Here is a 17,441-nt window from a genome sequence, read left to right on the forward strand (position 1 = left end):
AGAATTACCAACTCCTGCAGAATTGATCAGTCAAATTCCTCCCCCTTTCCACACTGAAAGGGAAAAGCAGAAGATTGCAAGGATGAAAGAATTGGACTCCATTGCAAAGAGAGTGGCTCAACTGGGCAAGAAATCATCTACATCTTCTACAGCCACCACAGCTCAAATCTCTTTTCCAACCACAACCACAATTCTCAGGGTAATTACACCTGAGATTGTTATTCCCTCCAAGACAGAAAAGGGTGAGCCATCATTTTATAATGAGTTCAAGCCCATTTTGTTTCCAAACAATTGTGGTTACTCCAAGCCTGGAAAAGACTCAAGCTCAATCTACTTTCCACTAGCCAGGCCTGACAAAAATGAGTACAAGCTTTTGGGCCAAGAGATCAAAAGTTACAAAGACTGTGCAGATGTGGTTTTAAAAGCTCATTTTGCCATCATCTACAGAGAAGGCCAGAAGCTGTTTATTGGAACTGGCCATCCTCACTACTCATTTGCAAAAGCTGAAGAGGTGGCCAGAGAATGTGAAAAAGAGGAGTTTGAATCCCAACTCTCTTTGAATCAAATAGAGGTTGATGAAAGGTATGCTATTGAGCTGGAAGAGGAGTTGGCAGCTGAGCTTCTAAATGAGAAAAGATTGCCTCTTGAATCTTCTCCAAAGAAAAAGAGAGTCAAATCTAAAACTAAGATGCCTGAGGCAGCCAAGAGAAGAGAAGAAGTGCCAGAAAAGCCTATCTCAAAGCCTTCTTCTCCAATCAAGGATACCACAGTAGTACATCCAGATGTCAACTTCCATGATGAGCCAATAATGCCAAAGGAAGATATCCCAATTCCAGCTTTTCTTGTTCAAGAATCTTCTAAGCCAAAGAAGAAAGTCAAGTCTGTGGCTAAGAGGATGGCTAACCCTCCTAAACCTCCAAAAGAACCTGAAAATCCTGATGACTATCTCATCATTGCTAACATTGAAGAAATTTCTGAGTTGGATCTGGAGCTGGATGGTCTTCAAGAAGTAAGAGGAATAGAAGCAACTTCAAAGTTACCTGAAAGATTGGTATTCTCTTACAAAAACAAGGGTGATGTCATCTGGCCTCTTCACAGAGTTCTGAATTCTGAGGGATTCAGTTCTCTAACAAAAATATATGGATCTATGAAGAGGACTGGAGGATTTACACCACCTGCAAAGCAAATGGTACTAAAGAGAATCCTTGAGATCAGGAAGGAATGGAACTCAGATGCTAGTCTACAAAGAAGGCTGAAAATTCCCTACACTGGAAAGAAAATTCATCATGAACCTACTCCAGTCATGGAATTTAGGGACAATCAAGGTGTTAGGAGATTTTTCAGACCTAAAGATCAACTCAAGGTTGCTAGCTTGAATACTCTGAAGACTCTCCAATCCAAGCTCAACAGACAAGATAGTGATGAAGAATGGTTCTACAGGATCTTTCAGAAGCAGATTAATATTCTTGAAGAAAAACTTAAGTCCAGAAGAAGAAGATCTTCTAGGAACAAGTAACTGCTCAGTCTAGAGGAGCATAATCATCTGTAATCTTTTCTAACTCTTGTATTTAAATTCTGCATTTTATTTTATTAATGTTTTGTTATCATTAAGTGTAGAATATATGTCTGCATCTTCTCCAGTCATAAATTGGGGGAGATTGTTAGGAATCAATAATTTTTGATGATAACATGAACATTTTGTAACATGTCTTACTTAGAATCTTTATCAAATTTCAGTTGTAATTGTTACATTTCTTGTCTTTGGGAATTATCAACGGATGGGTAGAATAGGATGGCTAATTGTAAATATCCAATGCCATGTAATTTTATCTAAGTGAAGGATATTCAACTGATGAGATGTAACTGTTCAACTGATAAAGACTGGATGATGTTTCAACTGATGAAAATCAAGCATTCAACTGAAGACAAAGTGTTCAACGGATAATGCTGAGGAATTCAACTGATGAGACTGGAACAACATTCAACTGATGGAGTTTGTAATTCATTCAACTGATGAGCCAGGCATTCAACTGATAAAGTCAATAGCAGTTGAAAGCAACCAGAACCTTCAACTGATGAAGCAAAGAGCAGTTGAAAGTGATTAGAGCTTAAGTCTGACAAATCACATGGATCGAATTACACTAAAATAGACATGGAAGCCTAATTAGGAAAATAAAGAAGAAGCAGAAACATACTTATCTCATGCAGTGCAATCTGGATCAAATCAAGATGATGGTCAAAGATGAAGACATCTCAGAAAGCATGCATAAGACAAAGTTGTGCAGCATTGTTTTTAGATTAGAGTGCATTTTGTAATCTAGCTAAAAGCTTTGTAAAACTTGGAGTATATAACCAAGTTAGTAGCATCAGTTGAACTTGTTCAAATTACTTGAGAGAAAAATCTGAGAGTTAGAACTTGTTTTGAGTGATGAACCAGCAGCTGTGCGAATTGTAAAACAATCCACAGATTCTTCTATATAAAATCTCACGGGTGGATCATTCAATCCACCCGTATTTTTAATACTTGGTGTTTTTCTGTTTATTGTGTTCTTAGTGTATTGTTCTTGAATCTTTTAAATTTGTAAAAGATTGTATTCAACCCCCCCCCCCCTTCTACAATCTTTCTCATAGTTGGTGTAAAATAACACCATATAAGCCATTGACTTATCTTCTAGCTGCTCCAGCTCTTCCTGAGTGTAGAACTCATCCTCCGGTTCTCCAGAAACTTCATCAATTTCAGCTTCTACAATCTCAGTATTGGTAGAAGGATAGTCAGCTTTGATGGATGAACAATCACTCTGAGCAACAGTGTGATCATTGATACCATATTCAACTAATTGTTGATAACCAAAGTATGGTTGATCAGCAATGAGTGCAGTGGTCTTCTGTAAGGCTATACTCTTGGATTCTATTGATCCACCACCATATATAATCTTTCTTTGTTCAAGTTCCATCTCAAATGTCTTCAGTTTCCCAAACAGCTTTTCCAAAGTCATAGTTCTGAAGTCGCTTCTTTCCCGGATGGTCTCTGTCTTTACAACTAGATGGGGTGGCATCACAAATGAGAACTTTCTGTTAATCTCCTTCTGTGGATAAGTCTTTCCATGTAGGGTGAGTTCATTCAACAACAGCATGAACCTTTCATAGATTTGAGAAATGTTCTCTCCAGGTATTGCCTGAAATGCTTCAAATCTGGCAATTAGCATATCGTATCTATTTTCCCTGACTTCTTCAGATCCCTCCATCAATGCCTCAATAGTGTCCCACATCTGCTTTGAAGTTTTCAGACTTAGTATCAGATGTGTCATTGTCTTGGTCATTGATTCAACAATTATGAGTTGCAGATTATGATCATGTGCAACATATTCCTTATCAGTGTCAGTGTATTTACTTTTCTCTTTGGGAACAGACTTCTGTGGAATACGAACACCATTTTCAACAGATTCAGGAATAATTTTCATAGGCACAAATGGACCATTTTCCAGAATCCCAATGAACATGGGATTAGCAACTCTGATGTACAGCAACATCTTCATCTTCTAGTTGTTGTAGTCATCCTTGTCAAATGGAGGTACTTTGATTCCTAACTTGTGTGTCGACATTGTTATCAGATAAAATTACGATTGTACGGACAGCTAGCTTTTCAGATTGGTTACGGATCTCAGATCTGTATATCGATCAGCTAAGCTCTGATACCAATTGTTAGGTCCAATCAGACGTAGAAGGGGGGGGTTGAATACGTCCTACCAATTTCTTCGATTTAATTTAATTGCGGATAATCTTTGTTTCAGTCCATGTTAAATCAATCGTAAATAAATAACTCCAGCAAGTCGGGGAATATTCTTATATTAGAAATAATCCTCGGGTGCTACAAATTCCAACACAAGTGTCGGCTGCAGAGACTACAATCACTCTATTACAAACTCTCGATAAAAACGATCTTCTAATTTAACTCTCGAGAATGTGTATAGTGTTGTTCGGTGAAATCTACACGCAAGCGCACGTGATCACAAGTAATATATTAAGTTCGATCCCACAGAGACTGGTGAATTAAGAATACGCACCTATGCAACAATGTATGATCAATTATCACTGCTAAGGCAATTAACAAGGATTGGTTTCTTTTATACTAATAACTAAATTTACTAATCAAAATCAGAATAGGAAAACACATGGGGTTCTAACTTCATTATCGAATTCATCTAGAATTGAAATTACTGATTAACATGTGACTGTTGATCCTAATCAGACAACACGAAAGTAATACATGCCAACTCTCGTTGCACACATATCATACCAATCAAAATCCGCAATTAAGACAGAAATCTCATGGACACCAACAAAGCTCAGACCCTATATCTCTATAGCGGTAGTGTAAGCAGAGAGGTTTAATAGCAAGTCATCTATCGTGATTACACAGGGTGATAAAAATAGTTCAAGTCTACCACAAATTATGTTTCATTCACATAATCCTATGTTTACATGGCATAGTTCTAAATTCAATCATCCACTCTCGCTTCAGAAAGAATTAACAAACAACTTAGAAGTTAGCTACGCTCCTAAGAAGAATAAGCACGGCTCATGCAAAGAAATCAACGTATGTCACACAATCAAGTAATTAATATTCGATACTAGATTACATCGATAAATCCATTAGAATCCCATGAAGGCGGTTAGTTCATAATCGAACCAATCGACATCATGGGTTCTAATGAAAGCATTATAGAATAAAGACAAGAATTAAACGGAATAAAAATGCTTGAATTAATAATAAAGATCACACGTTACAGATTGAAGTTTACGATCTCGCTCGAAACTGTCACTTCCTCGCGAAGAACGATCTAATACAACTGATAATGTGTTTGAATACAAGAAAACTAACTCTTTTTTGATATTCTAACTACTTGGAGGCTAGGGTTTTACACATGAGAATTTAAAATGCATTGACCAAGTCAACCGGGCCTCGACCGCTGCGAAAATCCATCAGAAAAGCTGTAAAAATCGGCCCGGTACACTTCTGCTGGGCGCGGCCGCGCTAAACTAGCGCAGGCGCGCTAGTTGCAGCAGACTGTAGCGCGGGCGCGCTAGAAGTTAGCGCGGGCGCGCTACTGTCTGTCATGGCAGCCTCGTTTCTTCGTTTCTCGCTCGTTCTCGCGTGCATGTCCTTCCTCTCTTCTAGTACCACTTCCGTAGGTGATCACGGTTGCATTTAGCATATGCAACAAGCCCTTTAAACCCCTAGATAGCTCTAGTGGACGAGTGTGCTCTCGTGAGGGTTTGTAGAAGATGTACCCACAAAATCCCAAGTCGCGGTGAATCAACAATTCTCTATTCTTGCAAATAATGCACCAAAACCAACCTACAATGATAGAAAATCACTTCATCACCTCAACTCGTGACCTGCACAGAAAAACAATAAAAACACATCAAAAGACACTAAACACTTAAGTACAACCAACCAATTTAAGCGGAAATGAAGGCCTATAAGTGTGTATAAATACCACTTATCACACCCCCAAACTTAAACTGATGCTTGTCCTCAAGCGTCAAAGACACTAACAATAATACAATGCAATGCATGAATGCAACTACGTGATGAATGAGTGAACTATGAAGTAATTGCCTTGCCAAATATAATACCTCAGATTGTGCTAATGTTCTCAATTTTCATCTCTCTCGCTACTAAGTCAATTACTCTTCTATTTACAAGTGTGGAGTGCCAGTGTGTGCAAGCATGCTCTTTTATTGAGACAAGACAAAAACTACTACTCCCACAGAATCCCAATCAAGAATCGTAAAAGTTTAAAACTAACACCCCGTCACTCAAGTCCAACTAAAGCCAAGGTCCCAAAGAATATCCACACCCTTCTATTTTATTACCTATATATTTTTTTTTTCTATTGGTGATTAATTGCTTGGTCTAAGGTCAGAGCGCTTCGCAGTGTAAATGCGTTACGAACACCACAAGACTTCACACACCAATTATTCACTTTATTCTAGTGGTTTATTTAACTGTGCAATGGTTGAGATCCCTAAAGATTTATACACTAGTACCCATGTAGCGAGTGTTGGGTCAACAATCCCAAACCACGAAGGGCTTTAGGTTGTTAGGCACAAAGTCCCCTCAGACTTAATTGCTCGAGTACTAATGAGCTCAACCTAGTTAATTCTACCACTTATTTTTTTGGTGAATTTATTTACTACTATTTCTTTTTTTCTTTTTTTTTTCTATATTTATTTTTTTCTTTTTTTTTTTAGAAAGGTATATCTACTCCTCAGTTCCCCCAAACTTAAGATTTACAGACCTAAGCTGAAGGGTGTTCAATTCAATCCTAGAATTCATGGATTTTCGTCTAAATCCTATCTCAAGAACATATGTGAAGTACAATTTCCAACACAAGCAATTTCCAAGTACTAACCTAGCATTGCAATTGAAACTACTAATCAAGAACTACGCACATAACTCATCATAGGCAATTAACTTGGCTTAACTTCATAATTCATGCAAATGCTCGTGATACTAGCTACGACAATTACTACTAAACATGTAAAAATAAAAAAATTATGAGAAAAATAGAAAAACGTGAGAAATAATCAAAGCAAAATAAAAAAAACGTGAACTACATGAACTAACTAACACATGCAATAATAAACTACATACATGCAATAATAAACTACATAATAATATGCTCTTCCTTAGATTACCACCCCCAAACTTAAAAATTTCAATGTCCCCATTGAAAGTGATAAAAAGGCTAGAGCGCCCACATACCTACTCGGTGTCTGAGTCCTCCCCCTCCTCTGCAGGAGGTGAATCAGGTGGCAGATACTGCATCCCCGCTCCGAATACTGGCCACTGAACTGTGACCCCCTGTGCCTGGAAAGCACTACCTAGAGCCTGTGTCAAGTCAAAAGCAAACCTCTGGTGGATGTCATGCATGGTATCCATCCGTCTCGCTAGGCGGCGATAATGAGCATCTCCCATCGGTTCGGAGCTCCTCTCCGTCTGTGAAGTACCAGCTCCAGAAGCTCTAGGCTGCTCCCTCCTCACAAATGCTGGACGTCCCCCTGGCACCTCATCATATATGTACCCGAGGCCTCGAGGGTGGGGAACTCCTCCATCCCACTCCGTCATCCGACTGATCGCCGAATGGTCAATAGGTGTTCCCGGCAACTGTAGTTGCTCGTTGGCTGGCCAACGAACACCGCTTGATCGACAGAGCTTCGTAACAATTGTGCCATATGGAATGGCACCAGTGGTTCCTCCCCGTAAGAACCTCAGCATCCCCTGATGAATAACATGTCCCAGATCAATATACTTGCCTGAGACAATCCCAAAGAGCAGAATCGCTCTATCCACTGTCACCTCATGCCCATGAGAAGATGGCATGATGTTAGCACAGATGAAGGCATTCCACGCCTTCGCATACCGGTTCAAAACGGCTGCAGGAAAAGAAACATGTGCCGGCAAGGGAGGTGCAGTCATCTTCCAATGCGTGTCCGGTACACACATGTCATACACCAACCGCTCAAGATCAATCGGATCATCATCAAACCGGCGTTTGGCACGCCCAATCCTCTCAACAACCTAATCTTCTTCATTACGGCGCTTGGCACGCCCCCCAATCACCCTACGGATCGCCTCCGCACTATAATCAACTCGGATTCCCCGCACCACCGTGAATCCATCGCGATTCTCCTTGGCATTAGCATAAAACTCTCGAATAATAGCCAAGGGAACCGCCTCCGGAGCCTCGCAAAAAGACTCCCAACCCCGCTCTTGAACCATGTTCAAAAGCTCACCATCTTCCGCCGTGGGTAAGAATCCCCTCTCCTTGACTAACGACTTATTCATAAGCCGTTGAAACTCGGTTCGTGCTCCATCGGAAGTGAACTCAACCTCACCCATCGAGGAAGAATCGCTAGATGTAGGGGCTTGGGTGCTTGTTCCTTGTGATCTTCGGGCTCTTTTTGGTGCCATTGGTAGAGATTTAGAGTTGCAAGAGATTTGTGTGTAGTGGGTTTGAGAGATTGGATGAAGGTTGTGTGTATGGATGTGTATATATAATTAGGGTTTAGAGAATTATAATGGGATTTGGAGATGGGTTTTGTGTTTATATAAGGATTGGAGAGCTGAGTTAGGGTTTAATAAGATGTATTTCGGGCTAGGCATGCAAAATTAGGATTGTGGGCTTTTAAAAACGAAAAGAAAATATTTTTGGGAGAAAAATCGCCTGGCTCGGCAGTCAGTAGCGCGGCCGCGCTAAGTATAGCGCGGGCGCGCTGACACTAGCGCGGGCGCGCTAGTGTCTGACACCCGGGGGCTGAATTTTTCGATTTTTGTGTTTTTGAGGTTTACAATGGTACAATGCGGTTCCAATGCGTGGGTTGCCTCCCACGAAGCGCTTGTTTAACGTCGTTAGCTCGACGTGAAGTCCAGAATTAATCCGATTCTGATTGAAGAATCGTGGTTTGTACCTCACGATTCACATTTCCGCCAAAGTAAGGTTTCAACCGTTGACCATTAACTTTAAATGATTCATCCGGTGATTTGGCATAGATTTCTACTGCACCGTGGGGAAATACCGTCTTGACTGTAAATGGTCCCGACCAGCGTGATTTGAGTTTCCCTGGAAATAGCTTCAACCGAGAGTTATACAATAGAACCAATTGACCAACCACAAACGATTTTTGTATCAGCCGCTGATCATGCAATCTTTTCACCTTTTCTTTGTAGAGTTTGTTATTTTCATAAGCACGGAGGCGAAACTCTTCCAACTCATTGAGTTGAATCATGCGTTTTTCTCCAGCTAACTGTAAGTCGAAATTCAACTTCTTTAGTGCCCAATAAGCTTTATGTTCCAACTCTACTGGTAAGTGACAAGCTTTCCCAAACACTAGCTGAAATGGAGAAGTACCTAACGGTGTTTTGTAAGCTGTTCGATAAGCCCAAGCAGCCTCATCTAATCGTAAGGACCAATCTTTTCTAGAAGGGTTAACCACCTTTTCTAATATGCGTTTGATCTCTCTGTTAGACACTTCAGCTTGACCATTCGTTTGAGGATGATAAGCAGTAGCAACCCGGTGATTGATATTATACCTCGTCATCAAGGTTGTGAATTTCCGATTGCAGAAATGAGAGCCTTCATCACTGATAATGACCCTAGGGACTCCGAAACGGGTAAAGATTTGTTTTTGAAGAAATTGCAAGACCACCTTAGCATCATTTGTAGGTAAAGCTTTTACCTCCACCCATTTAGACACATAATCCACTGCCAATAGAATATACTGGTTGTTGCAAGATGAAACGAACGGTCCCATGAAGTCGATACCCCAAACATCAAATATTTCGACTTCTAAGAGCATTTTAAGAGGCATTTCATTCCTCCTAGAGATATTTCCTGTACGTTGACATCGATCGCAACCCAACACATACTGATGAGCATCTTTAAATAGAGTTGGCCAGTAAAAACCCGCTTGAAGTACCCTCTTTGCTGTTTTCTCTCCGCTGTAATGGCCCCCATAACCAGTGGAATGGCACTCGCTTAAAACTCCCTCAACTTCATTATTGGGAATACATCGTCTGAGAATTTGATCGACTCCTTGTTTAAACAGAAAGGGTTCATCCCAAATATACCATTTCACATCGTGAAGGAATTTCTTGCGTTGAGCATAAGAGAATTCTGGAGGAATGATCTTACTCACCAGATAATTTACAATGTCAGCAAACCATGGCTCTTCTGCCTCAACTTCAAACAACTGTTCATCTGGGAAGAATTCATTGATTAGCGTGTTGTCGGTGGTTTGTTTGCTGTGATCTTCCAGTCGGGATAAATGATCAGCTACCTGATTTTCTGTGCCCTTCCGATCTTTAATTTCCACATCAAATTCTTGGAGTAATAGAACCCAGCGAATTAGTCTTGGTTTAGAATCCTTCTTTGAGATGAGATACCGAATGGCTGCATGATCAGTGTATACCACTACCTTTGTTCCAAGAAGATAAGACCTGAACTTCTCAAAGCTAAAGACAATAGCTAGAAGTTCTTTTTCAGTAGTAGTGTAGTTCAATTGTGCATCATTTAATGTTTTGCTGGCATAATAGATAACATGAAACACATTACTTGTACGCTGGCCCAGTACCGCTCCTACAGCATAATCGCTGGCATCACACATTAATTCAAATGGTTTACTCCAATCAGGTGCAGTAATGATAGGTGTTGATGTCAACTTCTTTTTCAAAATTTCATATGCTTCCAAGCACTTTTCATCAAATTTGAATGGGATGTCTTTCTCTAGCAGATTGCAAAGAGGTTTAGAAATTTTTGAGAAGTCCTTGATGAACCTTCGATAGAAACCTGCATGACCAAGGAAGCTTCGGATGCCTTTAACCGAGAGTGGTGGAGGTAGATTTTTAATTGTTTCCACCTTCGCTTTATCAACTTCCAGTCCGTTGGCAGATACCTTATGTCCCAAAATGATTCCTTCTTGCACCATAAAATGGCATTTTTCCCAATTGAGAATCAGATTAGTTTCCACACAGCGCTCAAGAACCATTCTCAGATTCGTGAGGCATTCGTCATAAGATGTTCCAAATACAGAAAAGTCGTCCATGAATACCTCCACATTGATGCCGATCATCTCTGAGAATATTGCCATCATGCACCTTTGAAACGTGGCTGGTGCACCACATAAGCCAAAAGGTACTCTTCGGAATGCGAAAGTACCATAAGGGCATGTAAAGGTTGTCTTTTCTTGATCCTCCGGAGAAATAGCAATCTGATTATAGCCAGAATACCCATCTAACAGACAATAGAACTCATGGCCAGCCAACCTGTCAAGCATCTGATCAATAAAAGGCAGAGGGAAGTGGTCCTTTCTTGTAGCTTTATTCAGCTTTCTGTAGTTCATGCAAATCCTCCAACCGGTGACAGTTCGAGTTGAGATGAGTTCCCCTTTTTCGTTGGCTACTACTGTCATGCCTCCTTTCTTAGGCACACATTGTACTGGGCTCACCCATGAGCTGTCAGAAATTGGATATATGATACCTGCATCGAGCCATTTAAGAATCTCTTTCTTTACAACCTCCTTCATGATAGGATTTAATCTTCTTTGTTGTTCCACTGAAGGTTTGCTTCCTTCTTCAAGAAGAATTTTGTGTTGACAAAATGATGGACTGATTCCCTTGATATCAGCTATAGTCCACCCAATTGCTGTTTTGAATTCCCTTAGCACCCTCAAAAGTTTTTCCTCTTCCTCACCTGACAAGTTAGCGGCAATAATAACAGGAAGAGTAGAATGTTCACCAAGAAAGGCATACCTCAAGTGATCCGGTAGCGGTTTAAGTTCAAGTTTAGGTGCTTCGATCACTGATGGTTGTAGTGGTTTGTGATCTTCCTTTAATTCTTTCAAGCCAAGAGATTCGACAGGTGGTTCAAAATTCCTTCGCCAAGGTGATGAGTTAAGATGATGGATTTCTTCCAATTCTTCTTCACTGTCCAATTCCTCATCATTGGTTAGGATTGCTTCCAATGTATCATTCTGTAAAACCCGCTGGCTATTAGCTTCTGCCGTAGTATCAAGTACATCCATACTGAAACAAGATTCCTCATCAGTTGGTAATTTCATTGCATTGAATACGTTGAACGTGACCGTCTGATCTTGTATTTTCATTGTAAGTTCCCCTTTTTGTACATCGATCAAGGTTTGTCCGGTGGCTAAAAAGGGTCTGCCCAAGATGATAGGAATTCTTTTGTCTTCTTCAAAATCAAGAATCACAAAGTCGGCTGGGAATATTAATTTATCAACCTTGACCAGCACATCTTCAATTATACCCCTCGGATATGTGATCGAACGATCAGCTAGCTGCAAAGACATGTTTGTCGGCTTGAGCTCTGGCAGGCCAAGTTGTGTGAAGATCGATAGAGGCATCAGGTTGATGCTAGCTCCCAAATCGCACAGACACTTATCAAAAGAGAACTTCCCAATAGTGCAAGGGATAGTAAAGCTTCCCGGGTCTTTCAGCTTAGGTGGTAATTTCTGTTGAAGCACAGCACTACATTCCTCTGTTAAAGCCACTGTCTCTAACTCTTCGAGCTTTAGCTTTTTCGAAAGAATACCCTTCATGAATTTGGCGTAGCTAGGCATTTGCTCGAGTGCTTCAGCAAACGGAATGTTGATGTGAAGCTTTTTAAATACTTCTAGGAATTTACCAAATTGTTTATCCAGCTGCTGTTTTTTTAACCTCCTAGGAAATGGAGGTGGTGGATATACTGGTTTTGACATCGGAGCAGCTGCAGGACTAGCCTTATCCTTTTCAACAGTAGTGTTGATGCCAATTGTGTTCGAAGGAAGTTCTGTTAGAATTTCTTGCGGTTCATCACCTTGATCTTGTACTGATGTTGAGGTAGACCCTGTTGTAGTTTTTCCCGATCTCAGCGTAATGGATTGGACTTGCTCTTTAGGGTCCCTCTTACCTGGTACCTCTGTATCACTAGGGAGATTCCCCTGTGGTCTGCTTAATAAAGCGTTAGCCAACTGACCGACTTGTGTCTCCAAGGCTTTTAAAGTTACTGCCTGAGTCTTGTACATGAGTCTTAGCTCTTCCATGTCAGACCTTTCGTTATTTGTTTGCCCATGATTCTGAAATCCCGGAGGGTGATATGACTGTTTAGGTACATACTGTTGTGAAGTCCCAGCCTGACTATACTGTTTAGGTCCCTGTTGAAATCCTTGTTGAGGCTGATTATAACCCTGATTATTACTCCAGCTGAAATTCGGATGATTTCGGTTGTTAGGGTGGTAAGTAGCTGGAGCAGGCTGTTGACCTCTCTGAAAGTTGCTCACAAATTGTGCTGATTCACTAGAAATGGCACACTGATCAGTAGCATGAGTACCAGCACATAATTCGCAAATAGAGATTGGCTGTTGAATTCCTTGGTGAGCCAAAGACTCGACTTTCATCGTGAGAGCCTTAAGTTGAGCTGCTATAGCTGTAGACGTATCAAGATCAAGAATTCCGGCTACCTTTCCTTGAGTAAGTCTTTGAGTAGGGTTCTGATATTCATTAGCAGCCATCATTTCAATAAGATCATAAGCTTCTTCATAACTCTTAGCCCATAGCGCACCTCCAGAAGCAGCATCAAGCATAGGTCTGGATTGAGGTCCAAGACCATTATAGAAACAGTTTATTTGCATCCAATCCGGCATGCCATGATGGGGACACTTCCTTAGCATCTCCTTATATCGTTCCCAGGCTTCACAGAATGTTTCTCCTGATTGTTGAGAAAATTGAGATAGAGCATTTCGTAGTGCAGCAGTCTTTGCCATGGGGAAGAATTTAGTGAGAAATTTCTGAGCTAGATCTTCCCATGTAGTAATCGAACCAGATGGTAAAGAATGTAACCATCCCTTAGCCTTATCTCTCAGTGAAAATGGGAAAAGCCTTAGCTTCACAGCTTCATCAGAGACATCATTGAATTTGAAAGTGTCACAGATCTCTATAAAATTCCGTATATGCATATTGGGGTCTTCAGTAGGAGAACCCCCATACTGTACCGAGTTCTGGACCATTTGAATAGTTCCTGGTTTGATTTCAAAGGCTTTGGCTGTGATTGCAGGCCTGACGATGCTTGATTGGATATCATCGATCTTTGGCATAGAGAAATCCTTTAATGCCTTACTGTCTGGTTGTGCTTCAGGTTCTGTCATTGTTTCAGAATCAGAAGAAGAAGATGAAGATGAATCAATTGCTTTTCTTTTACGGGTTTGAGAACGTGTTTGCATAAACGCGATCCAAGTACCTGAAATAAAGAAAAGAAGAAAAGTGAGAAGAGAATAGAATCCTAGTCAGTGAATTTTAATGCACACTGATGACAAGTACATAAACTAATTAATTAACACCGAGTCCCCGGCAGCGGCGCCAAAAAACTTGTTCGGTGAAATCTACACGCAAGCGCACGTGATCACAAGTAATATATTAAGTTCGATCCCACAGAGACTGGTGAATTAAGAATACGCACCTATGCAACAATGTATGATCAATTATCACTGCTAAGGCAATTAACAAGGATTGGTTTCTTTTATACTAATAACTAAATTTACTAATCAAAATCAGAATAGGAAAACACATGGGGTTCTAACTTCATTATCGAATTCATCTAGAATTGAAATTACTGATTAACATGTGACTGTTGATCCTAATCAGACAACACGAAAGTAATACATGCCAACTCTCGTTGCACACATATCATACCAATCAAAATCCGCAATTAAGACAGAAATCTCATGGACACCAACAAAGCTCAGACCCTATATCTCTATAGCGGTAGTGTAACCAGAGAGGTTTAATAGCAAGTCATCTATCGTGATTACACAGGGTGATAAAAATAGTTCAAGTCTACCACAAATTATGTTTCATTCACATAATCCTATGTTTACATGGCATAGTTCTAAATTCAATCATCCACTCTCGCTTCAGAAAGAATTAACAAACAACTTAGAAGTTAGCTACGCTCCTAAGAAGAATAAGCACGGCTCATGCAAAGAAATCAACGTATGTCACACAATCAAGTAATTAATATTCGATACTAGATTACATCGATAAATCCATTAGAATCCCATGAAGGCGGTTAGTTCATAATCGAACCAATCGACATCATGGGTTCTAATGAAAGCATTATAGAATAAAGACAAGAATTAAACGGAATAAAAATGCTTGAATTAATAATAAAGATCACACGTTACAGATTGAAGTTCACGATCTCGCTCGAAACTGTCACTTCCTCGCGAAGAACGATCTAATACAACTGATAATGTGTTTGAATACAAGAAAACTAACTCTTTTTTGATATTCTAACTACTTGGAGGCTAGGGTTTTACACATGAGAATTTAAAATGCATTGACCAAGTCAACCGGGCCTCGACCGCTGCGAAAATCCATCAGAAAAGCTGTAAAAATCGGCCCGGTACACTTCTGCTGGGCGCGGCCGCGCTAAACTAGCGCAGGCGCGCTAGTTGCAGCAGACTGTAGCGCGGGCGCGCTAGAAGTTAGCGCGGGCGCGCTACTGTCTGTCATGGCAGCCTCGTTTCTTCGTTTCTCGCTCGTTCTCGCGTGCATGTCCTTCCTCTCTTCTAGTACCACTTCCGTAGGTGATCACGGTTGCATTTAGCATATGCAACAAGCCCTTTAAACCCCTAGATAGCTCTAGTGGACGAGTGTGCTCTCGTGAGGGTTTGTAGAAGATGTACCCACAAAATCCCAAGTCGCGGTGAATCAACAATTCTCTATTCTTGCAAATAATGCACCAAAACCAACCTAAAATGATAGAAAATCACTTCATCACCTCAACTCGTGACCTGCAAAGAAAAACAATAAAAACACATCAAAAGACACTAAACACTTAAGTACAACCAACCAATTTAAGCGGAAATGAAGGCCTATAAGTGTGTATAAATACCACTTATCAAGTGTGTGCACTTACAAAGTGTGTAGTTTTTTTCAAATGAAAACATTAACCTCTATTTATAGGCTTTCCAACAACTAACCATGGTTAACGAGTTCGTCCTGGACGACTTGAGTTCGTCCTGGACGGATTCGATTTATAGAAATAAATCTAACTCCCAGAATGTAATTGAAGTGGCGCCAGTTATATATATACACATATATATCACAAACTTGCGCTTGAGGATGTATATATGTATATATATGAGTGAGGTCAAAGGTTGCGCCACCAGGAGGAGTCAAACTTGGCGCCAGGACTTTCCAGTCAATACTTGCGCTCCACATTGCTCACAGTAGAGGAGAGTGATTTGTCCTTAGAATTAATCACTCAAACTTGCGCTTTAGAATCTCCAATGTACGTAGCGCCATCTTTGACTTGGGGTCAAAGTTTGCGCCATAAAGCTTATTCTCAGTGTAGCTGTGAGCACTTAGAAAATTTCTAAGTGGAGAGGGATGTCGAGGCGCAAACTTTGACTTGGTCAAAGTTTGCGCTTCAACATAGTTGATGCCTTCCCTGTACAAAGTACTTAGACAGAATTGTGCATCTTTGGCTGAGGTTGACCTGAGTCAAAGTTTGCGCTTTTACTCTTGGTCAAACCTTGCGCCTAGTGCACCTGTAGTAAACTTTGTGACTTAGACAGATTTGCACCATTATATATATATATATGTATATTATTAATTGTGTTAATTTAATTACTTGAATTATTTAAATTCAGGTAATTCACAATTAATATATATATATATATATATATATATATATATATATATATACATAACAATGAGTTCTTTGACAATATATCCTGGAGTAGCTCGATTGACTTGATCAATTAATTCGTTGATCGAATCCACTGAATACTTTCGTATGTCCTGATGTCCTGTGCACTGGTCTGGTTCACGAACGACTCGAACTGAAATAATCCCTTGAATTCTTTGCTTGATAATATACTTGATTAGTCATTCCTGGTTAGATGTTGCTTCGATAAATTTGATTATAAATAATCAAATTAAATATACTGGAATCTTCTGGAATCTTCTGGTCTTTGATACTTGATCTTCAGGCAATCTTGATAGCAGAAACATTTTGAACTTTATTCTTCACTGAGGCTTGAACATGTTAATGAACTTCTTCCAGTGGACGGATGCTCGTCTCAGATATCTTGATTGTCTTTGTCTGTTCGTATCGAATCTCCAACCTGTAGATTCCTGTATTATACTTACGTATTGTTTCCTGTCTTTTGTTGTGTTGAGTTATCGTAATTACATTTACGTTACATTATGCTTTACAAGAGTGATTTTAGTCTCTGCAGCCGACACTTGTGTTGGAATTTGTAGCACCCGAGGATTATTTCTATTACATAGAATATTCCCCGACTTGCTGGAGTTGTTTATTTACGATTGATTTAACATGGACTGAAACAGAATTATCCGCAATTAAATTAAATCGAAGAAATTGGTATAGACGTATTCAACCCCCCCTTCTACGTCTGATTGGACGTAACAATTGGTATCAGAGCGACGCTGATCGATTTACAGATCTGAGATCCGTTACCAAATCCGAAAAGCTAGCTGTCCGTACAATCGTATTTTTATCTGATAACAATGTCGACACACAAGTTAGGAATCAAAGTACCTCCATTTGACAAAGATGACTACAACAACTGGAAGATGAAGATGTTGCTGTACATCAGAGTTGCTAATCCCATGTACATTGGGATTCTGGAAAATGGTCCGTTTATGCCTATGAAGATTATTCCTGAATCTGTTGAAAATGGTGTTCGTATTCCACAGAAGTCTGTTCCCAAAGAGAAAAGCGAATACACTGAAACTGATAAGGAATATATTGCACATGATCATAATCTGCAACTCATAATTGTTGAATCAATGACCAAGACTATGACACATCTGATACTGAGTCTGAAAACTTCAAAACAGATGTGGGATA

The 17,441-nt window shown here is 40.1% G+C and overlaps 1 protein-coding gene and 1 non-coding gene across 2 annotated transcripts; one reads left to right on the forward strand and one right to left on the reverse strand.

The window, feature by feature from the left end:
- Positions 1-6,772: 6,772 nt before the first annotated feature.
- Positions 6,773-12,606, reverse strand: LOC135151527 (uncharacterized). Its single transcript, XM_064090025.1, has 2 exons — positions 11,638-12,606; positions 6,773-6,898 (listed from the first exon to the last, which is right to left on the reverse strand). Exons 1-2 carry the CDS (start codon positions 12,604-12,606, stop codon positions 6,773-6,775), a joined length of 1,095 nt encoding a protein of 364 aa, XP_063946095.1.
- Positions 12,607-13,204: 598 nt separating this feature from the next.
- On the forward strand, positions 13,205-13,311 carry LOC135151786 (small nucleolar RNA R71). Its single transcript, XR_010290705.1, has one exon. It is a non-coding gene; the product is annotated as a small nucleolar RNA R71 (small nucleolar RNA).
- Positions 13,312-17,441: the final 4,130 nt, after the last annotated feature.

Source organism: Daucus carota, chromosome 3, assembly GCF_001625215.2.
Source record: "Daucus carota subsp. sativus chromosome 3, DH1 v3.0, whole genome shotgun sequence".
Taxonomy (NCBI): domain Eukaryota; kingdom Viridiplantae; phylum Streptophyta; class Magnoliopsida; order Apiales; family Apiaceae; genus Daucus; species Daucus carota.